Raw genomic sequence first — 24,712 nt, forward strand, 5'->3', positions numbered from 1 at the left:
AATGGGGTAATGGGAGGGGGCGGGTGGGAGGGGGGAGAAGAGGAGGAGGGGATGGGGTGTGGTTGTAACATCCTGCATCTGACCCAACGATTCTGGATCTGAGCTTAAGGCCACCCTGTTGAAGTCCTGGTTTCCTGCCTGGAGCGTCTGTTCGGACTCTGCTCAGGGCCAACAGGGGGCCGCCTGGTGGCTGTTCTTCAGAGCTACGTTCAGTATCGCATGTTCTCACACACACAGCCTTAACCCCACCCGTCTTCAGAGGAAGGACACCACAGAGACGGATCCAGTCAGTTGTATGTCATGCACAGTTCTTCTGTGCCTTGCCCCGGTTTTCTCCTCTTTACTCAGTCTTTTTTTTTTTTTGTTCTTTCTTTTCAGTACAGGAAGTGAACTGCTCTAACGCTCAGCTGAACTGATCCATTTGGATTTTTTTGAATTCTACAGAGTTATTTGTTTTATTTAGATTTTTTCCCCCATTACCTGGTCGCGGATGAGGGGTCTAGCACTATCCCACGGCCACTCCTCAGGTCGTCATCAAGGGGTCGAGGTATCAAACCTGTAACCTCACCTTCCTCTTCTTTTTTTCTTTTTTTTTTTTTCCCCCTTTCTTCCACCCGTGTTTGGACCCATGCACGGCATCACTAACCAGTTGTACTCATGCATGGTTCTAGCAACAGTGTATTTGTGCAGGTTTTGAGCGTGTCATTTGGTAATGTGATGCAGTCCAAGGACGCTGTGTGGCCGTTACCTTGATTAGCTCTGTTTTTACTGCTTAGCCACGGTGTCGTGGAGGACAATACAGCCGATCCCTGCCTCTGCTCACAGACTGTTGGCAAAAAGGAAAAATACAAATAAATAAATAAATAAATAAAATAGACAAACACACTAAATGGACAAGAGACACTCAGATAAATCCTCTGTGTAGCAGTCCCTCTTCTCCCTTCTCCCTCCCATTTTTCAATTTACTGAGTGGTACTGTTGTTCTTGATACATAAAGGGGAAGACGACTGAATTTTTGTATTCAAATGAAGAGTTCTTCACCAAAATGCCATATATTAATTTAGAAAAACAAATATCTGAACTATAACTGAGTCTCCATAGCTTCCCACTGAGTATTTATATTACTACCTTTTTATTTTGTGGTTTTGTTTTTTTTTTTGTTTTTGTTTTTTTGTAGGTAGGATAAATTGGGGATTTATTTTCAGCTTTGAGATGTCTCTTTGGAATATAATTCTTAAAATATTATTTCCTTACTATTTTTATTTTTTTTAATACTGATTGTCATCCAGAACATCATTTCAGAGAGCGAGATTATTTAGTTTAAATCTGTGATAAATGTCCACCTAAAACATCAAATAAAACTTCTAAAGTAAAAAAGGGCAAATGTTGGATGGTTTTGAAAACTCTGTTTGTCTTTTTGTCAAAGTAGCCAATTGTAAGACTTTAAGAACTGAATACACTGCTTGTGGCATTGTTTGTTTGTTTTCTTACCACAGATTCAAACTGACTCTAGTGTCTAATGAATGTTTTGGCTGCAGAAATATCATGCGAATTCTGAAATTGAGTGGTTTTCCCCTTTCCTCATACGTTTTTCTTTTTTGTCATTGCTTCCAATCCTACTCCTAATCAGCCTACTCAGTCTGACTGCTTGGACTTTGTGCTGTGCATATTGTTCAGTTAAATGTTTCTTCCTCCTTATCTAAAAGGATTGTTCTACCAAAATCAATGTTTAGTTTGTGATGCTGCAGAAGTTGACGTTTTTCATCCTTTTTTTTTTTTTTTTTTTTTTTTTTTTTAAGCTCGAGGTGTGAGTGCAACAAAATAAAGACGTTGTGGTTGATTTAAAACAAATTCAGAATCTCCATTTAAAAAAAAAAATAAATAATAATAATCTGCAGCTTTATCACACGTGTGATGATGACGTGACCGTTTCAGTTTTTCAATTTGGAGAAATAGCAGCAGGTCTCTCTGAATGGCAGGAAAATTAGAAGGTGTCGTCTTTTGCAAAATAACTCCATAAAAGTTGATTTGGGTTGAAAGCCTTTAGAAAAACCACTTAACTATGCTAATCCTCACAAGTCACGGTTTGTTCTGTCCCTCATCACTCCCCACTCCTGCTGTCTTCTCCAGTGAGAACAGTGAAGGATGAAGGGTTTGTTGGCTGATTCTTATTTTACTTTTGAAAAAGTTTTTTTTGTTTTTGTTTTGTTTTGTTGTTTTTTTTTTTCTTCGAGTGCTAATGAGAAATGGAAAAATCAAATTATCTTTCTGTACCTTTTAAAGGAAAAAATTTATTTAACCTTATATCAGTTTGAGTTACTTACACCCTAGCATAGAGTGACATATTTAGTTAAATGTATAAAAACGCAGGAACATAATTCTGTCCTATCTTCTCATTTTAATTTTATCGTGTTCCATTTTCTGCCGAGGAAAATAAACTGGATTAGAGGATGTGATGTGTCTTTTATTGTTGGATCACTATATGTTGGTAATTATTTTTCTCCACATAAATCACCACTGATATCAGAATCCAAATTAAGAATCAAAAATTCAGTTTTAACTTGGTAATAAATTACAAACACTTACCCTGTTTTGATTTTAAAAAAATATTTTTTAAAAAAAATCTATATCTCACACTACCAGAATGGGAACCACAAAGAGGAAAGCCCCAACCACAAAATACCTGTAGAGGGTCAGGCAAGTCTTGAGTAGTCAGCTGAATGGGAAGTGCAAGATCCAGGTAATCAACACCTACACTGCTGGGATAATAAGCTGGCCAAAGGAGGAGATGGAAGCCACTGACATCAAGACGAGGAAGCTCCTGACCATGTGTGGAGGGTTTCACCCTGAGACAGTACTCCAAGCGAAATGGAGTGTCAGAACCACTGTCTAGGACGGGTGGGCAACTCCTACCCTCGAGTCCCGGTGTCCTACAGGTTTCAGATGTGTCCTTGATCCAACATAGCTGATTCAAATGGTTAAATTACCTCCTCAAAATGTCCTACAGTTCTCCAGAGGCCTGGTAACAAACATATGATTCAGGTGTGTTGACCCAAGGGGATATCTAAAACCTGCAGGACACCGGCCCTCGAGGCCTGGAGTTGCCCAACCCTGGTCTAACATCCATGAGTACATCAGGAAGATGGCCACAACCGACTGAATACCTCAGGTAGCAGAAACCCAAGAAGGACGAAGACCAAGGAGAAGAATGTGTGTGTGTGTGTGTATGTATATATATATGTATGTATGTGTATATATATATATATATATATATATATACATACACACACACACACACACACACACACAGTGGGGCAAAAAAGTATTTAGTCAGCCACCGATTGTGCAAGTTCCCCCACCTAAAATGACAGAGGTCAGTAATTTGCACCAGAGGTACACTTCAACTGTGAGAGACAGAATGTGAAAAAAAAAAAATCCATGAATCCACATGGTAGGATTTGTAAAGAATTTATTCGTAAATCAGGGTGGAAAATAAGTATTTGGTCACCTCAAACAAGGAAAATCTCTGGCTCTCACAGACCTGTAACGTCTTCTGTAAGAAGCTTTTCTGTCCCCCACTCGTTACCTGTATGAATGGCACCTGTTTGTGTATGTATGTATGTATGTATGTATATATATATATTTATGTATATATATATATATATATATATATTCATATTCAAGTTGGTCAAGTTGGTTCATACATTCAAGTTGGTCAGCGCTGATCAAGTGCTGGATTTTGGTTTCATTGAAAACTGACTTTTGCAACACAGAGGAACTACTCCACCGTTTTGAAAATAGAAACTGAGGTCAATGACCATATGAATTCATCCTCAACCTGGATTCACTCACAGACATACACAGATCGTTACCCAGCACAGACACTAGATGGTGCACCAAGACAGTAAAAATCTTTTTCTCCCTCAGGTTCATATCTCATAAGAAGGAACAGTTTTATTTTTGTGCCACATGTTTTATTGATAAATATAGGATGGATTTAAGTGCTCAGTAGTGTTCCTGATAATTTATTGAACTGATATGTGGAATAACTGACAGTTTTATTCTTGTCAACTTGTCTGAAAACAGGAAAAATACAATCTTGCTTCCTCCCTCCTCATGTTCTTCCAGTCTCATCACTCCTATTTCAGCTTTTTCCACTTGTTCTCATTTTCTTTTACTGTTCTTGTTCTTTGCTTCTTCCTTTGTATTTTCCCACGTTTTCTCCCACTCTGTTGCACTTTCTCCTCTCCTCTATCCCTTTGTCCTCTTTTGTTGCTCCCATACATTTGGTAGCTTTTATTTTATTACCAATTCTGCATACTGCACACTCACTGCTGAAGTGGGACACAGCATGGTTAAATATAGCAGTAATGCAATAATAAAATATTTTTACTACACTAATTTTATGGATAGAAAACTACTCAGGACAAGGAGATGTGATAACCCAGTAGGCCTGGATTATATATATATTAAAAAATCTATCTTAATGACTAACAGAGCCCTTGCATGGATATTTATTGAATATTTATCATTTATATTATTCAGTGATTCATTTAAAATGTACTTATTGTAAATTCCTGTGTTAAAAAAGTTAAAAACTATATTGACTTATATTCAAAACCTGTATGTAATCATTTGTGTCATCTATGACATTTAAGAAATATTAGCTGAAGTTGAACTTGGGCCAGGTCGTACTTTTGTGTAATATCAATTTCTACCAAAAGAGGGTGGGGTGAGTCAATAGAGCATTCGGAGCCAAACCCAGTACCTTCACTGTCCCATATCCATTCCAGATCAAATAAACAATTTTCCTGCTTCTTGTGACAGCAATGGACAGCTAATACAGAAAGTATAAATAAGTGAAGCCACCATGGAAGTGATCCAAACCTGCATTCTTTCTAATAACCAGCAGGGGGAGATGCCACTGGTTCCAGAAGGACTCCCAGCTGTATACAAGTCTAAAATGTCTCTTGTCTGCTTTGCTCACTGCAGTAAACACTTTCATAATGAATGTACTGGCTCAATCACCAGTTTCAGGTCAGAATGAATAAAACATAAAGTTCAGTCTATGAATTATGGTCATCATTAGAGTCAGAATGGATGATTATTCAGGGTGTGTGGTGTTCTCAGTTTCACAGTCCATCTCTCTTGTTTCAAAATACCAAGTCTCCTGCTGTGAAAATACTGAATTCAAGGCTTCATAACAAGACATCACTAAACATTAGATAAAGGTCAAAGTGACAAATTCTAGCCTTTGTACTGTCTATGGAAACTAAACTAAGAACTTTTCTCATTTCATAACTGAAACGTCCTCCTGTCAGTGACCCTTGTCTCTTTTGTCCTTCATCCTCCTATCTGTGATTTGTAAACCAATCTCACCGCTTCATGTTTGAAGGATATCGAAAATAATGGCAAGCCTCCTCTGTCCCGGATGACAGAGGAGGCTTGCTAGAGGCATTATCATCAAGGATGGACAGATAGATTCTTTGCAGAAGTATTTTTACGTTCAGTGTATAAAGGACGCATAGACCTTGGTGGGAGAAGGGCTCTTTAAAGAACTTGTCTTTTTTTACTCATAGGTTGTTTCTTTTATTTAAGTTCATCAAACTTACTGCACTTACCTTCACTGTTTCAGGGTGCTATTAAAAATAGGCATGACGTCTTACAACATTACAGCATGTAATGAATTTAATTAAAAGTGGCCATAACTTCTGAGATCATAAAACACAGCAGTAGTTGGACTATAACAAAAACATTCATAAACAATGTGTGATGCTGTGTTGTTGAACGTCATATTTAATTGGCATTGGTCAGAGGGAAGGATTCTCATTTTGATGAATGCATCAGTCCTCATGCCACTTCCTCATATCCTTGTTGCCAGTTTGGGAAATTTTAGTGTAATGGTTTACACATTTTACCTAACAAGCAAAAAAAAAAGTCCCTCCAGTTTTTGAATCATTGCGAGAATAACAATTGTCACCGCAGTATAAGGAGAAATAATCAGTAATGGAATAGATTTGGGGGAATGTACAACAAAGTAGAAAAACTTGAGGGACAAATATGTATACACCCGATAAAATCCAACCACGCCAACATTTTATTTTTCTATCAGCTGGTACCACATACAAAACACCGGGGCACAAACACACGGAAATGACCGTATAACGCAAGTATAAATTCTAGCAACAATGTCGGCCACTTACATAAGTTACATGTCAGACTCTAAAAAGATTAACTGAAGAAGTCTAAATCAGGCATTTGGGATTAGTTGAAAGCAGCTTCATAAACGTGGTAAGACTCTGCCCCCTGATGGTGAAGGTTTTAATTACATTCTGTCAAGGTTAATTACAAAAAGTACCTTTAAGCAGTACTTCATATTAGTTTCCTATTCTTCACACTTTTCAGAAACTGCAACTAACTTATTTTAATTTATGATAATCTGCCAGTTTTCCACATTGGTTATTATCGATAAACTCAAACTTGGATAACTTGGCTGAGCAGAAACTGCAAAATCCAAAAGTATGCAACAGATAAACAATAATCTATCAGAGCAAGGAAACAAGTAAATGCATGCCTACATCTTTCCCCAGTCAATGCCTGTCATGCTGACCTAACTGATCATTCTCCCTTTGTTTTCTCTCAGTTTTCTTCTCTCTTCTTCCTCCTTGTTATTTTGTTTCGGGCTCCTCCTTAGTGGAGTAGTTGCGGGTGTCGCCAGGTGGAGCTCCATGCTCTCCCAGTCAAACCTTCAGGAGGGTCCAGGACTCCCTCAGCGAAACACACACACACACACACACACACACACACACACACACACACACACACACACACAATAACATGCTCGCGCACACCAGCGCACGCGCTTACGGCTGTCAGGCGTGTCAGAGAAGCGCTCGCGCTTCTGTGAGTTGAAGGAGCGAGAGTGAGGGCGAGCGAGCGTGTAGTCGGTGCTTTACAGTGAGCGGGACCAGGCACGCTGCTGCCGTGTCAGTGAGTGGAGGCTGGCTCCGAGTCCGCTTCTTTCACTTCTTTTCTCGCTTCTGTGAAATGGACTTCTGACAGCAGCCGGGCTGCGGGCGCCGCCGGTTCCTCCTGACCGGAAAATGAAGCGACTCTGTCGGAGGCTGGCGGTGGCCGTGGCGGTGCTGGTGTGGCTGGGAGCGCTGGTTTACCTGCTGGTGTTGAGCCGGAGGAGGTTGCCGGAGCTCAGTCCAGGAGCGGTAGCAGGGGGAGGCGGAGTAGCAGGAGAGACAACCTACAACCAGGTGAAGTAAAAATATGACCTGCTGTGTACGCGTGGCGGACTTAAGCGGGACGTCTGCGGAGCTCGGGGCAGTCGCACTAGTTTTAGCAGCATCATGAACCCAAATCCCGAGTGAAGGAGTTTCTGAAACAGACATGGAAACGGAAAAAAAAGTTGTAAAGAATTGCTCCAATATGAGAAAGTCCTTTTTGACATTAATCTTAAGTAAAGCAACCAAATTGTCAGAAAAAAAAAGTCTAGTGAAGTTTAATGATGGGGGGAAAGTGTTTACTCTTTGTAATTACCTCCGGTGGACCTAAACATCACTAATGAGCTCTTTCAATCGTTGCACTTTCTCTTAATGTATTGGTGAATTCTTGACCTGTAAAATACTTTGGCCATGCAGTGGACTAAAAACAAGACTAAAACATCTCAAAGGTGAGATGAGAGCAAATGCCACCAAAGATCCCAACTTTCTTCTGATTGCTTTTCTTGACTTGACTCCCAGAGTAAACTAAATGTTGTCTTCTGTGTTGCAAGTTAAAAACTTTTATTTTTCAGTAGATTTATTATCAGTGAAAAATCAGTTTTCTAATCCTACAGTATTCCTATCAGAGCAACTCAGTAAATTGTGAGGTAATACTCAGTTTGTCATTTTAAATTTCATTCCTTTTTTTAATGAAGTGTTGCACGCTCAGTATCCACTATCAGAGCTCTTATCATTGTTTAATTCAGTTATCAGATTGCAGTGGTTCCTTTGAAGATAATTGGGTTCATTTTCGACCCAGCTTGATACCCATGCCCTGTGTTCACTGCAGGACGTCTGTTATGCAAAAGACCCGCAACATGTTCACTGTAGCTGGGGGTATAAACGTATTGATCCTGTCTCTCTTACCTTGTTAAACAGAGCTGCCAGCCCACACATGCACACCATGTAGGAATTGTGTAACAGCCCAACTGAATGGTAAATGGCCTGTATTTGTATAGCGCTTTACTTAGTCCCTATGGACCCCAAAGCGCTTTACAGGACATTCAGTCATCCACCCATTCACACACACATTCACACACTGGTGATGGCAGCTACATTGTAGCCACAGCCACCCTGGGGCGCACTGACAGAGACGAGGCTGCCGGACACTGGCGCCACCGGGCCCTCTGACCACCATCAGTAGGCAATGGGTGAAGTGTCTTGCCCAAGGACACAACGACCGAGACTGTCGGAGCCGGGGCTCGAACCGGCAACCTTCCGATTACAAGACGAACTGCCAACTCTTGAGCCCCGATCGACCGAATGTCCGTAAGAATATGGTGAGATTGTCATACATGGTATAAACCACATAATTAGCAGGGATACTGTATGAATTTATCAAGAAAAGATTATCTATGCTTAAGATAAATTGTAGCTGACCTTTGTAAAGAGTGTTCTGGGTCAGGAATTTGTTTTGTTGTGAGGCACAACAGGTAAAATGCATCCGCTTCAATGTACTTTACCTGAATAAATCTAATGAATAAGGATCCAAGATGCAAGATTTTTAGATGGAAGTACCACTCCAGCGTGTATGTGCAGGGCATTTCTGTGTGAGGACTGCTACATATTCAGCATCTCCACCACACGCTGGGACTCAGCAGTCTGTGTCAAAGGAACATGTGTTTATAGAAACTGCAAAAAATACAAAAAATAAATTCTGCATATGAAGTAGGAAAGATCTCTCATAAGCTGTTGTGTTCTTTGTGCTTTTCTGAAATTAATATGCATGTACTCGAATCACATTATTTGTTCTTCAACACCAGCGTACAGACCTCTGACCTCCCCGAGGCCCTTGTTAATGTTTGCTTGTTGCTAAAGTGCACACTAAGCACTGAATGAAGGCTTTCAGAAAGTTCTGAGTACACAGCAGAAACCCACGTTGCAGTTAGACCACCTGCAGTGTGCGTTTATTTTTGTGAGTGTATGTGTGATCTGTTACAGTGCAGTGAATTTAGAGCTAGTGTAAAAGCTGCTTCACAGGAATTCCATTCTTCACATCATCCTATATATACAGAATAGACTTACACGTCAGCTCTATGTCGTAACTTATGCCATAACCGGAACCCTATTTTAACCCTACACTGCAACCTTCTACCTGGTGTGCACCTCCCAAGAAACATAATGCGGGTTGAAGCACAACGCAATAACTCGAATACTGTGGAAAGTTGTTGTGTAGGAATAAAAGGAGTTTCCAGTTACTATGAAAGTTACGACGTAGGATAAATCAAGCTTTAGGCTTCTCTGAAACCTGCAACCAGCTTTTCAATGGAGGCCTACAGCTGTAGGTATTCTCTGTCTGAAAAAGAGCTGTTTTAACTCCATCTTTCTCCCTTTAATCCAACTTTATTTTGATTGGGTGCCCTTCTTAAACAGGAGGTTTGAACAGCAGGTGCGTGTGCTTGACTGTGTGCACGTATTGACTATTATAGAGTAGCATGCTCTGTCTGCGTGGGCAGAAAGGTTCGCAGACTGAATCAAAAGCAGGAAGATAAGTCATCATTCGTGACAGTCTTACTCACCTTGTCACTCTACCGTGACTGTAGATTTCAACATTTGTTTGATAGAATACTAAAAAGATCAGGAAAGCAAAACCACAGTGCTAGCAAAGGGTGTGCACTGAAGTCAGAGTATACAATTTGGAGCAAAGTATGTATATCTCACTCCTTGGGGCTTAAAAAGTTGGAGTGGTTCATCAGATGATCTGGGAAACTCATCTCTTATAAGATACTAGAGATGTGTTCAAATGTCCATTTGATATATAGCGCACTACATATATAGAGTCCGCAGTTTTATAGCGCTGATTGAAATCTCAGCTGTAAATTTCATCCTCTATGTTATGTTCTACAAAAATCGCCACATGAGACAGCAAGAAGTGGGTTACAGGCGCTTTATTGTATATCCATCGAAGGAGACCGCCGCCTCGCTATCTGTTAAAGAATTCTGATGTAGTGTGCTAATGTGATTTTCTTACCTGTTGAGAGGGGAGCATAATACTCCTTGGATGTCTCAGCGGTGCGGTGGCTTGTTTCCTCCCCTGCCCTAGCAGTAGGATTAAAAAAACGAAATTATGCGAGACACCTACAAGAAACATATTTGAGACTTTTCAGTCTAAACTGTAAATATGTTGGAGACGTGTTATTAAGTAGCATGCTTATGAAACCTTTGCACACAAGCAATAAGAGTGAAGCTGCTGCTGTTAAAAAACAAACTGTTATTACGTTGCATTTGGCTGTGCTTCGAAGGGGTTTAAAATGCATATACTGGAGATACAGTTACAGCAGCCCTTTCCTTCTTTTGCTCTTGTAGGTGGATTTGGTTCAGCTGAAGTACGCTGTAAATAAAGTTTGCACAGATGGTGTGTGGATTAGACTTTTTTTATTTTAAGAATACAGAGTCGTATGTCAGTCACAATGTGTGTGTATACCCAAAAACTGTGTTACATTGCACCATATAGAGGATGAAAGTATAAGCCGACTGCTGTCAGATTTGAAAGACAAACTGTCTCACCCTGTGAGATGATGGATGGACTATCTAGGGACACCTGGGGAACAGCTGGGCAGATGGGTGATGATGGTCAGGTGATGTGCCTCTGCATTGACCTTCAGAGTTGGAGTGACTGAAGTGGCAAATCATGTGTTTGTGCACAACTAGCTCATGAAGAAGGACGGCCTGGCAGAGATGAGTTAAGCTAACTCAGTGATGATCAACGTGATTATGCTGAACAAGAGAAACCCTTAAGCAGCTGACTTCCAAAGCAATTGTAATTTTTGACAATAATTTATGTAGAACGTTACATTATTGTAAATGCCCCCTCATTAACAATAATGTAAAGTCGGGAACAATATGAATCGTCTTAATTTTGAGGCGTGCCTTAATTTTGTGTGAATAGGGAGGTGTTTTCAAACTGCTGATAATTCATGCAATGAAGCTTAATCTGCTGTTGCTCTCATTGTATGTTGACCTGGATAAGATTCTCAGCTAAATGCCTCAAATCTGAAATCTGAAATGTAATTAAACTACTTCAGTTGGAGGGATAGAAACAGCTGCAACCACTTTAGCCTATCAAAAGAAGAGGAAAAAAAGAGTGTCTTGTCTTGTCTTGTGTGGACTTGTTCGGTAAGCTGTGAGCCTACAAGCTAATGAGAGAATCGCTGTTCATTCAGCAGAACAGTGTGTGTGTGTGTGTGTGTGTGTGTGTGTGTAAAAATGAATGTATCATTTTCAAGTCAGGACACACATGCTGAAATGCACCTCGGCTAATACCCAGCCAGATACAGACTTGCCAACTTAATCCTACAGTTTTTCACACCCAGTGTAAATCTGTAGGTACAGATTTGCCTGGTATCGTCATTACCATGCACACAGTCTGCTTGTATCATAAGAAAAGAAGAATATATTTGGCTCTTTCTAGTGCCGTGGTGTATTCTCCAAATGCAAGTTTAAACAGGAGCGCTAGAGAAGTGATACAGTCTTAATTAGAGAGAAAAACATTTGGAATCAAACCAAATGTATCTATAAAAAAACAGGAAACTTGTCTGAGGAATTTTGCTCAACAGAAACTTCTTAGTTTTAAATTCCTAATTCAGTGTAAAATCCTTTTGTGCAATATTTGATGATACACTCTGCTAGCTGTCCCATTAAACTTAAAATATTCTTTCTGTTTGTGCATGCAAAATGATCTTGTCTATCCACATCCACACCCCTGAGTTCATGCAAGCTGTCAATGTGCATGTGAAATTTGACTGTGCAGACTGTGTGACTGAGAAATGAGTGTGTGCACGTTTGCTGTCACATTAGAATAAAAATAAGAGAGTCACCTCCTCACAACTGGGAACAGTTGGTGAGTACTCAGTGATTACATTGAATACTTCTTCACATTTAGTGACTGAATTTAAGTAATTGCAGCGATATGTTGGTTGCACAGACATTGAGAATATAATTACTTATAAACCTCATGGTGACTAATTTTGTTTGCAACATAATTGCACAGGTAATACAATGGAAGGCAACTTGTCTTCAGATATTCACGGTCCAACTAGAACTGCCTGCAATCATTCTCAGACAGACTGGCAAAGGTTTGCAAATAACTGCTGATTCATTAATACAGATTGCCAACATGTTCCAATCAATCTCACTTAGTCTTTGCTGAAAAGTACAACAATTTCTAATCTCTGAGCTCTGGCTATAGACTCTAAATGTAAGTAGTTATTATGAATTTCTGGGTTTGGCAACAGATTTGTCATTACTGATGACATATCACAAATAATTGTTATATTGCAACAAAGAGATGGCATTTAATTGACAATTCGTTCCCATCCAGCCTGAGACTGATGGCAGTCTGACTCCACCTTATTGCAGACAGTAACTGTCTGCAAGTCGTCACAGACCTGGAGCCCAACTTCAAAGCAAACATTTCAAATGCAGTGAGATTTTTAGTTTATTACACATGATCGCAGTAATTTTGGTTGTGGCGTGGTCTCCAATCACTGTTTCTCTCTTTTTTGTGACTGTAGCTTTATGTTTGACTTATTGCCATCTAAGTCTTTGCACATCTTTTTTGTTGTTGTTGACCGAATGCTTAGTTAATATAATAATTTTCCTTTATTTTTGTTCTTTTTTTACACTCGTTTGAATTAGTCTAAATTTGCTTGTAGCTGTTTCAATGTTGGCAAACAGTGCTTGTTTTTGTGTGAATGAATGCAGTCTCAAGGCGTGTGTTTGGCATTCAGAACTACAAACTCCACCCTGATCGTTTCTGGTTTATCGCGAATTCCACTGCAGAAGCAGGAATGTTTGTGGGGCAGGAATTACGACACAAAAAAAACAAGGTTCGTGCTGTATAAATGCAAGCTAATCTCACGAATTCTTGAAAGGCCATAGGAGGTGGACAATACGTCACACTTCTGGAACTTTATCCTTTCTGTTTATGAAAAAAATCTTAATCCTAGTTGCACTTCGGAAATTGAACAAGCAAGATTTCTAAACAAACATGTATTTTCCTGTGGTAATGAAACATGCATGCAATCATGTACCGCTTACATAGGGTCCTATCCTTGTTGTTGACCTAATTACACTGTAAGTACCGTATTTCCCGGACTACAAAGCGCACCTGAATATTAGCTGCACAAGCTAAAATCAGGGGAAAATCCTGTTTTTTACATACATTAGCCGCACCTGACCAAAAGCCGCAGGTGTTTCAATGTTGACTCATCATATGTAAGAGAATATGCACAAAGGGAATTGTCAGGAAAGAGATGGCTGTTTGGAGACACACCCCTTTTATTAATATTTTGAAAAACAAGTTATGGGTACATATTTGCATAACTTTTTAGGTATATGTACAAGCAGTGTTGGTCAAGTTACTTGAAAAAAGTAATCAGTAACTAATTACTGATTACTTCCCCAAAAAAGTAATCCCGTTACTTTACTGATTACTTATTTTCAAAAGTAATTAATTACTTAGTTACTTTTTAAAAACATGATTTACAACCTGAAGAGGTGATAAAGCGATAGATCTTTCAGCCCAATTCTACTTTTTCTACATAATCCATCATACAAAATGTAATCAAATGGAAAAATCTCTTTTTTTTTACTTGTTTTATCAGTTTTAATCTTTTAACTTTATGCATCAAGCAAAAATTTAATTATATGCAACATTCTCTGAGTTGAATAAATTAGTTTAACATTTAAACCTATTTTCTGCACATTCCAGCACATAAAATAAAATATTTTTTGTGTTTACACTCACTCTTTCAAATAGATGCAAGTAAAACACTTGAAGAATCCGCGACTTTCTCTGTGAGTCTCCCATTACGTCGTTGCGCACTCGGTACTTGCTTGGAAGTTTAGGGATTTTTTCGCTTTAAAAAGAAGTTTTCTTCCCACGCACAACGGACGCTAATGTTTTTGTCACTTTTTATGGAATCAAACTCAAAGTAAGGTCAGTACTTCCACGCTTTAAACGCTGCACGCTCATACTCTCTCCCGCACTCGATATATTATCCATTGTTGATCTGCACACAGCTGTTGTCACTAACGGCGCACTCGCTTACGTCACTGTCGTGAGACATTCTCGCAAAAAATCACGGTTTTAGTAACGCAGTAACGCAGCGTTCCTACGGGAAAGTAACGGTAATCTAATTACCATTTTTGCAATAGTAATCCCTTACTTTACTCGTTACTCGAAAAAGTAATCAGATTACGCCCATCTCTGTGTACAAGTAGCGGTAATTACAAGTACGAAACATGTACTGTGCTTCATAAATGAGTAACAAATGTAGTACATAACAATAACCTACAGCACACCAGAAAAATAGATTCAGACTACCTTTTAGGCTCAGGTGCAGTGACACGGCTTTAACAAGAAGAAAAGTCAAGTCATTCACCACCATCTTTCTCTTCTTCCTGCGCACTAAAACCACCAAAGTCCTCTCCTCCAGTGTCGGATACGAACAGGCTCAGGATGGCTACGTCATCCATTCTCAGCTTCTTTCATTCGTTGTCACTTGCAAAACCAAAGAAATCCTCGTTGTCAGTGTCAGAGTCGAACACCCTCTGAAGGGCCGTGGCGGTGTCCTCCTCTCCATAATGCAGCAGTCCAGCCCTTGATCATGGATGTTTTCACACTTTTCCACGCTGTCAGAATCCAATGGTGGAGTTGAGCATAACTTGCTTTTCGCAAGTTTATCGCCGCTCGTCATCCACGACTCCCGCTGAACGCGTAGCGTTAATTTGAAGTTTGTTTTTCGCGCTACTTGTACAGCACTATGTTGCCTGGCGGATGGACACGTGACCAACATACCACTCTTGAACCCCGATACTGTGTGTCTGATCACGTGCCCTTCCGCCAGGCAACGTAGTGCCGTACAACAGCGGAACAAACAAAACAAATCGTCTTACGATATGACAAAAATCACGGACAATCCATAGAAAAGCCGCACCTGACTAAAAGCCGCAGGGTTCAAAGCTTGTGCAAAAAGTAGCGGCTTATAGCCCGACAATTACGGTATATTATTGACACGGTTGATTAAAGGTGTGTCTTTGCAGAGGTGTGTAAATGGTAGGCAGGTAACATTTACACACCTCCAACATTTGAAAACAATCAGCAGGTTGCCATTTTTTAATCAGAAGGAACCTTTAAGCTACTTGTCTGTGGCTGCTAAAAAACATTAATTTTTTTAGTTAATGTCAAGCATTTGTGTGTGAGTGTATGCCAGGACAGAGGATGTGTCTTTTGTCAGCAATGCTCGTGCTGCTGAGTACTATTCAAATGCTAATGCAGAATTCCCACTCCTCACTGGATTAGCCTGCACTCCTGTTTACCTAGCATGACTACTTCCTGTACAAGGAAGGATACTCCTGTACTCTGTGCACACACAGAGAAATGCTTATATGCAGAATCACACCCTCATCTATATGCACGCACAAGAAAACTGGTATTTCTTGCGGGATCCCACACATGGACACACACATACACACTGAGAGAGCTTTTGGAGAGCCTTTGAAGCAGCATGGTTGGAGTGTGCCGTGTCCTCGGGCAGGTTGGCAGGGGGTCTTTATGGAATTTCTGCCTTCAGAAATCCAAACATGAGAGGAAACAATCTGTTGGTTCTTTGAATACTGAAGGACACTGCCTCACTGTGTGCCTCTCTCATTCTCTCTCTCTGGTGGAGGAATGTCAAGCGTCTCAGGGCAAGATGTTGATCAGATCTGGACCAGACAGAAATTATTTCTGTATGTAGTACATTATTCATTGAATTCATTATTTCACAGAGAATTCTCTCTTTAAATGATGAACACAATGGCACTGTGTCTAACAGAGTTAGCGCTGGTACTTCCTGACACTTTACAAAAGCACCACTGCTAATGCACTGTTTTGTTTAAAAAAATATACATGTTAGCAAATGATTGAAGAAAAGGTTTTATTAAATTGTTGAGGTGGCCATTGAATCGTTTTTGCCAGCTTTGCCCTTATTGTGCAAATTTGTCTTCGCTGAACTCTGATGGCAGAAGTTCCATACAGCGTAGTCTGTTTTTACATGATTGATTGACATTATATTGATCAAGTGACGAAAAGATGGTGTGATTGTCTGAAGCATTAGACTGATTAAAAGTTAAGAATCACCATGTGCACCCACCTTAGTAGTGACCAATTTTTAAGGATATTCTGCTGTTACTTTTGAACAGGGGCCAAACCAACTACGCCCTTCCACTCCTGTCCTGCCAACATCTGGTTGGTCTCATCCAGTCTAATGTGTGTTGTTATTCTTCAGTTGTTCCATTAAAAAAAATGCTTATTTCTAATCTTACCATCTTGTAAACCCTCCCTTTCACTTCTACCTCTATCCTTCTCTCACAAATCACTCCCAATACTTGTCTCCACCCACTCCACCCTCCCTGGACTCTCCGTCACCTCTCCAGTGCTTGTCTGTTCCTTATTAAAACGTCACCTGCACTACCTCCACTCCTTGCGTCTTACAGCTGCCTCCTTTTTTGCACACATGTATTCTGTGTGGCTTCTATTGACTTTTGCTGCTCTTCTCTCCAGAGCATACCTCCACCTCTCCAGGCTTTATTCCACCTGCTCCTGACGTTCAATGCAGATCAGTGTCATCTGCAAACATCAAAACCGACTGATGCAGTGATGAAAGAACTCAGTATTAGTGCATATTGTGATTTTTTTCTTTTGTCCCTAACTCATGGTTCAACCAATCACACAACTCGAATGCAAGATTGCTTAGTTCAGTATATAGAGTGACAGAGTGCTGTGAGAGTATTAACCCTGCTGCTTCAAGTTCCCTTGTTTTGTTTTTTGCACTAATCCCAAAGCCAATAGTAGCCCTTTTTTAAAATTAAAAAATAAATAAATAAAGGAAAAAAACACCTTAATTAATGGATTAATGGTTGATGCTACACACTGTAGTGCTCTATGCATGTAGAAAAACTTAAAATACAATATACATTTTCACAATATTCTTCTTCATACACTCAACAAAAATATAAACGCAACACCTTTGTTACTGCTCCCATTCTCCCATTCCCCATGGGATGGACGTAGAGACCTAAAATTCATTCCAGATACACAATATAACCATCCCTCCCAAACAGTGGTCACAAATCAGTCCAAATGTGTGGTAGTGGGCACATCTGCTATATTGAGATAATCCATCCCACCTCACAGGTGTGCCACATCAGGATGCTGATCTGACATCATGAGTAGTGCACAGGTGTACCTCAGACTGCCCACAACAAAAGGCCACCCTGGAATGTGCAGTTTTGTCTCACAGCAAAATTCCACAGATGCCACAAGCAATGAGGGAGCGTGCAATTGGCATGCTGACAGCAGGAATGTCAACCAGATCTGTCGCCCGTGCATTGAATGTTCATTTCTCAACCATAAGCCGTCTCCACAGGCGTTTCAGAGAATATGGCAGCACATCCAACCGGCCTCACAACTGCAGACCTCGTGTAACCACACCAGCCCAGGACCTCCACATCCAGCAGGTTCACCTCCAAGATCGCCACCCAGACAGCTGCTGGAACAATTGGTTTGCACAACCAAACAATTTCTGCACAAACTGTCAGAAACCGTCTGAGGGACGCTCAACTGCATGCCCGTCGTCCTCATCGGGGTCTTGACCTGACTCCAGCTCGTCGCCGTAGCAGACTTGTGTGGGCAAATGCTCACATTCGATGGCGTCTGGCACGTTGGAGAGGTGTGCGCTTCACGGATGAATCATGGTTCACATTGTTCAGGGCAGATGGCAGCTGAGAATGTCCCAGTTCTTGCATGGCCAGCATACTCACCGGACATGTCACCCATTGAGCATGTTCGGGATGTGCTTGACCGGCGTATACGACAGCGTGTACCAGTTCCCACGAATATCCAACAACCTCGCACAGCCATTGAAGTGGAGTGGACCAACATTCCACAGGCCACAATTGACAATCTGATAGACTCCATGCGACGATGTGTTGCACTGCATGAGGCAAATGGTGGTCACACCAGATACTGACCGGTTCTGGGTCCCCAGACCCCCAATAGCGCAAAAAACTGCACATTCCAGGGTGGCCTTTTGTTGTGGGCAGTCTGAGGTACACCTGTGCACTACTCATGATGTCAGATCAGCATCCTGATGTGGCACACCTGTGAGGTGGGATGGATTATCTCAATATAGCAGATGTGCCCACTACCACACATTTGGACTGATTTGTGACCACTGTTTGGGAGGGATGGTTATATTGTGTATCTGGAATGAATTTTAGGTCTCTACGTCCATCCCATGGGGAATGGGAGCAGTAACAAAGGTGTTGCGTTTATATTTTTGTTGAGTGTAGCATCATTTTTAAAACAGTCATCAATTTATTAGCTTATTGCAATGTTTTTTGTGGAAATCTCTCTTACAATTTGACTTCTGTCTCAGTTTCTCTCTTTTCTTTCTCGAGAAAACAAGATCGATGCTCCAGTCACTGTGCTCGTCGTGTGTATCACAACGCCCAATCGCGCCACAATGGCACAAGGCACACTTACACACAATACTGTACACTACACTAAATAACACAAGAGCACACATACATAAACTGCATGCACACGCACAGTTGAAATTATTCATTTCCCTGTCATATGAAATGCAGTTATTGTTCCTTTCTCCTTCCCTCTCCCTATCAGGAGGCATTCACATGGACAAGAGGAGAGGGAAATGAGTTTTCAGAGCGGCTATAACCAGCTCCCAGGGAGGGAATAATAATAATAATGTTTTATATGAAGCACTCAGTTCAGCAGGGCCCACAGGTTGGCTAACTAGACTGGCCTCTGGCACTGGAGGACTCATTTGTGAAACACACTTACCACTGTGGAAATGAACCTAACTGAGGTTCAACAGCTACAGCGGCTGATATATCACTAAAGTTATGTCGCAGCTTTGCGATTTTCATGATGTTGGTTTGGAGAAATGCCAAACAATCAACCAGTTAAGTGTTTATTTTTGACTGGTATTGATGGTAGGGATAAAAGGGCACCAGTTTAAGCTTTTAAACCATATGTTAATGGAAATTTGTCATGTCTTTGAGTAGGTTCAGAGGTTTCCTAACATGTTTTTTCCCTGACATTTCATAGTGTTATATTGTCATAACATAGACTTAGTGTTATTTTTTTACAATAATTATTATAAAATATGATTATATTTTGGCCATGTTTCTCAGTTTTCCCATGTCTGTATCATAATGAGAAATGTGAAGCTAAATATTTGCAGACATCACCCAGCAGAGATCCATGTCAGAACGCTAATGTGCCAAGCAGTCAGACTGGACATGTGGTGGTTTGGTGTAAATCAGTTCCCATGTTTCTGCTTTGTGTTTAGTATACTGATTCATATTCTATTCTATCTGTTTCATATCAAAGCAAATGTAGGTTTAAAAAAATCTGAGATCTCAAACAAAACAGATGGAAATGTTGCTGTGAAAGTCTTTACAGTACAGCAGCTGTGGGGAATATTGACTTACCTGTGAGGCTTGGTCACTGAAGGCCATATGTGTTTTTAGTGAAAGTGGAGCATTGCAAAGGTAGAAAAGCAGTGGTATCGAAACTCTGGAAAGAATTCATTTGCATTTGTGATTTGGATTAACTGAAGTTGGGGGGGGGAATCCATCTGTTATTTCATTTTTTTGTGAATATCAACAACAGAATATTGTTTATTTAATTATATTTAACTAAAATTTCGTTATTTGGTGCAGTTTCTATGTTCCCCCCAATAATTCTCAGAACCTTCAGAAGTTAATTTTCATTTCAAATTTTGACATTTTAGCTTTTTGCTTTGAAAAGTTTTTTTTTTCTCCCAGCGAGAATTGCAACTTCTTTACTTGTTTAGCAGAAATGGTACAAAGAAATATTGTTACATAAGCATTCATATGTAACAAATGCAATGTGCAGTATTTAAGCCATGTGGCCCTAATTTCAACCCTTTATCTCTCTCACCCACAAAAATGACATCTGATGACCTCCCCTGTACCCTTAATTACGTGTTTTTGACACCACAGGATATTACGATAAAGATGTGCATAGTTTCCGGGTTTTTCCAAGGGTAGTTGCGTAGGCAGAGGTAACCCTCAGTAACTTCTGATGCAAACCCAGCAGGCCTTAAATATGACAGAAACTGCTCAGTTCAGAAAAGAGCTTTAAGGGATATTCCTAGTATGATTTCAAGGGGTAAAGAGTCAATATGGAGGGCCTTTTTCCAATATAGAACTTCACCCTTTACTGTATATACATATTCTTCACATCATAAAGTGTTGATTTAAATTTCTATTGGTGTGATGTTTTGAATAAATGTCTCTCAGAAACTGTTCTTTACCTAATTACATTTCCAACGAATGCACATTTTACTCATATACATGTATCTGACAGCTTCAACTAATGTTTGTTTTTTTTACTTACAATTTTTCACTGACTACATAGTCTTCACTTCAGAGGTTATTGGACAGCAGCTTTCAGCTAAATTAGCATTTGATCAGATGTTATACAAAGAAAGGGAATTTGCCATCACCATACAATTCCTGAAATGAGAAGCATGTTTCTCTCAACAGCACAAGAAAAGGCGTTTAGCATTTTCCCCTCCTAATTCCTTCCTACGTTATAAATGGTAAATGATTCAGAAGCTTCAAAAAAAAAGGGAAAAAAGCAAGAATCAGCATACATTGGATTTTTTTTTTTTTTAGATGGGGATGCGGTATAATCAAGCATCTTTGACTGCAAAATTATCCATGTACTCTGTATGTGTGTGTGTCTGTGTTTCTCTTACACACACAAACATACAGATAAACAGAGGCTGGGAAAGGCTCGAAGGTTTGATTATGTCATCATGCAGGCTCAGCAGGACAGTGTCAGTAAATCATAACTTTACATGTACCGACATTTCATTTATAATTCATATGATGGTCATGTAGGCGTCAGTTTGGGTTCCGCTTTGCGAGTGTGTCTCTTCACTTGTGCTACACATACTTGGGTTGTGTCTGTGTGTATCTGTGTGCAATGGAAATTAACTGTCACTGATAAGATATGCACCACTTTGTCACGCTACACAACAGACGCCTTTGTGTGTGTTAGGGTTACGGTTTTGTGTGTGTGTGTGTTTCTGAAAAAGATGTTGCCATGGATTTAACTAATTTGGTTACTGTCGCTTTCCACAATGACTTGACTTTTTAATGTAATATATAAATCAGGCTCTTGATTTCTTTCAAATTTTAAAACTTGAATTAAATATGATGTTAAACAAAAAACCTAGAAGGAATTTTTGCTACTTGGTAGCCCTGTTGGTAACACCTTCAGGTTGTTATTTTAATATAAGACTGTAGATCTGAAGGACAACATGGTGCTAAACTTAATAATCACATGGATTTAAAACCTGTGTGGAAAGAATCATGAATCAGATCTGACAACTTCTTAAAGTTTCTAAAGTTTCATGACAGCAGAGCTTAATATATGGCTCAGTCCACGGTGATGCCACGATCAACATTTTGAACAGAGTACTTGAACAGATGCTTCAGAAACCATTATGCTTGCATAGAAATCCGATTGGTATTGGTTGTTCTTGGTTTTGCTGTTTTAAAGTTTTGCTGTAAAGTGTATTTTGGCATAGTGTTGGTTTCTATTCTACAAATGTTGCTGTCTTTCCTGAAGACAACTTCATCCTGGGGTTGGATGTAACCTACCTCCACTTTCTTGGCCTGGCACCAAAGATGATCCTCCTTATACCACTGTGACCTTAGTGGTAATTGTAATTAGAACCTGCAGCAGCTTGAGAACTGATCATTCATGATCAAGACAGTAACAGTCACCTGCACTGACTGGACAGCAGCTGTTACACAGTGCAAGGGAAATAAAATATTTGCAGAAAGAAACATTTAAGAACACCTCTTCAGGGCACACAAGGATGCATGTACATACTTAAACACTAAATGTTTAATGAGGTTATATATTAAAGAAGTGCAACTATAACTTTTCCATATATTTTCATGTAGACATTTTTTTCCCTCATTCAGAGGTGTTGATCCATTCTAGCCATGAGAAAGAATTGTGGTTTAAAGCACTTCCACATCAGCTGTACTTTTCACACTATGTCCCTGTTTTATTTTCAGTCTGTGGTTTTGTGTTTTTAGCCTGGCCTGCAGCTCCTAACCTTTTCTGAATAGCTAGTGTTGCACTGATCAGGAGGCAGGCAGACACCTCTGTATTGTTAAATGAACACTACGTGTAACATGTTTTTAGGCCAGAAAAAGCAGTACACAACATAGGCAAGTCAAAACCCTTCATGCCTTCATGGGTTACTGCAGTACCACATTATACCTTGATATTACGCTAACTGAGGTGTGCCAGATTAAACAGGATTGCATCTGGAAAATCAGTGGCAACAGGTGTTATGGAGTAATTAATCCAATTATGAAATTTTGGTTCAAATCCTCAGTATGTATGGAGGAAGTCAGGATAGAGGTACAACAATGAGTGTCTACAGCCATGTTTAAAACAAAGTAAAGGCTCTATCTCTGTTTAGGGTTGTATTTTAGCCCATTTTTATTGCCAACTTGTTGCTTTGTGGAATGTAACAGATTGGCAATGGCTTTGTTTTTTCAGCCTGATAATGATGCCAAGCAGCACTGCCAGTGCAGTAAAAGCATACCTGGATAGTTTTTTGTTGTGCGTTTTTTCTTTTGGTCATGGATTGGCCTCCCCAGAGCCCAGACCTCAGCATTACTTAAGTAGTGTTGGATCATCTCAACAGGGAATTGAACAAAAGACAGAAACATCCAAAGAAGAGCTTTGGATGTCCTTAAAGAACCCTGGAGAATGATTTCCAGTGAACGCTTAAAGAAATTACAAGAAAGCTCGTCTAGGAGAGTTCAGGCTGTGCTGAAAAACAAAGATGGCCATACTAACTATTGACTTTCAAGCTTTTTTCCTAAAAAATATAAAGAAATGAAGGATGGTTCATGACTTTTGCACAGTACTATATCCTCCTGATATCCTGTGTTAAACTTGACTCCTGCCAGCAACCAGCTTATTTTGTGAATGTCAAATTAGCCTGAGTGAAAAAAGGTGTGTGTGTGTGGGAGGGAGGCAAAGGGAGAGAGTGTGTGTGTGAATAGGGCAGTAATTGTCTACTGCCATTTCTGTGAGTGTATATGTGTGTGTGCGTTGGTGCAAAAATTGTAATTCTCACCTTGATGCATGTAAGATTGAGCCATCAATCTAGTTTATAGAGAGCGGAGGGTAAAATGAGGATAAAGAGAGTGGGGGAGAAAGATAACAGAGAGGGAGAGTGAGGGAGAGGAGGGGATACAAACGAAAGAGGAAAGTCAAAAACTAAGAGTCAAAGAGAGTGAGAACAAAGAAGGCTACAAAAAACGAAGAGCCAAACAGCAGCATTGACAGAAAAGTCGCAAAATCACAATATGAGAGAGAATAGAAAAGCTGATGAAGAATAAGAAAGATGGCACAAAAGGAAAGCGTGATGAGAAATGAGAAGAAAAATGAGAAGGAAAAAATAAGAAAAGACAAAAAATGGGATATATTGAGAGGATGTGAGGTAAAGAGAGACAAATGGATCCGCAGAAAGAGCCGACACACACGCACACTTGCACACACAAACAATGAGAACAACAGTGAGCCGACAGGGAGCAAATTAACTGGTTTAAAGCAGACAGAGTACAAGCTGTTTTCACTGTCACCAGTCATTTGTGCTCAATGTGTCATTTCTCCACTCAGTGCCAGTTACAGTCGGCTTCTCCTGTCACTGCCTCTGTGCGAGCACAAGCTAGTATCAGTACTTACACAGCATTGTGCGGTGAGCCATAGTATTTCATGCAAGAAGCCACCTAGCAGAGGACAGCCTTTCACGATGCTCATGTTTGCAAAGTTACAGCGATCATGTCTGGTGTATGTGTGATGATGTACAGTGCTGTGTGGACACAGCACAGTTTTACCGTGGAATAAATGTTGATTGAGCTGGAATATTATTATTATTTCTGTAACTCTACAACAGAAACTGAGTGCTGTGAAAACTGCTTACTGACTGGTTTGTGAAGTCCTCCATTGAAGCCTCAGCTTGATCACTTTGGCTGTTGCCGTCTTGTTCTTTTGAAATGAGATGCAATAAGTGAGGGTTGGCTCCATTGTCAGGTAGCTGTAGACTAAATCATTCTTCTAGTTCATCGATGTTACACTTAGTAGACTGAATATGTTGTACTGGGGGGAAATTGTAAATTAGTATTTGAGACCAAAATACATGCGTTGTGAATTTTTCTTCTGAGATCATAAATCAAGCAAAAAGTTGGGTGGTTTTCCTGTTGTGTAAAAATCTGAGTTGCTGCAGGCTGGCCTCTCGAAAGAATGTAGATTTAAGATATTGCTGCATGACACAACTTTTTAAAGCTCAAAGTTACAGTGCTGT

General features: G+C 40.1%; 1 protein-coding gene across 2 annotated transcripts in view; it reads left to right on the forward strand.

The window, feature by feature from the left end:
• Positions 1 to 6,784: 6,784 nt before the first annotated feature.
• galnt14 (UDP-N-acetyl-alpha-D-galactosamine:polypeptide N-acetylgalactosaminyltransferase 14 (GalNAc-T14)) overlaps positions 6,785 to 24,712 on the forward strand; it is a 252,867-nt gene continuing 234,939 nt past the window's right edge. The window contains exon 1 of one of the 2 annotated variants that reach the window (XM_026142694.2): positions 6,785 to 7,265. In XM_026142694.2, coding sequence (XP_025998479.1) covers positions 7,104 to 7,265 — 162 coding nt within the window. In that variant the 5' untranslated portion in view covers positions 6,785 to 7,103. The remainder of the gene's footprint in view (positions 7,266 to 24,712) is intronic. The other variant, XM_026142693.2, reaches the window with a different exon arrangement.

This window comes from Astatotilapia calliptera, chromosome 15, assembly GCF_964374335.1.
Source record: "Astatotilapia calliptera chromosome 15, fAstCal68.1, whole genome shotgun sequence".
Taxonomy (NCBI): domain Eukaryota; kingdom Metazoa; phylum Chordata; class Actinopteri; order Cichliformes; family Cichlidae; genus Astatotilapia; species Astatotilapia calliptera.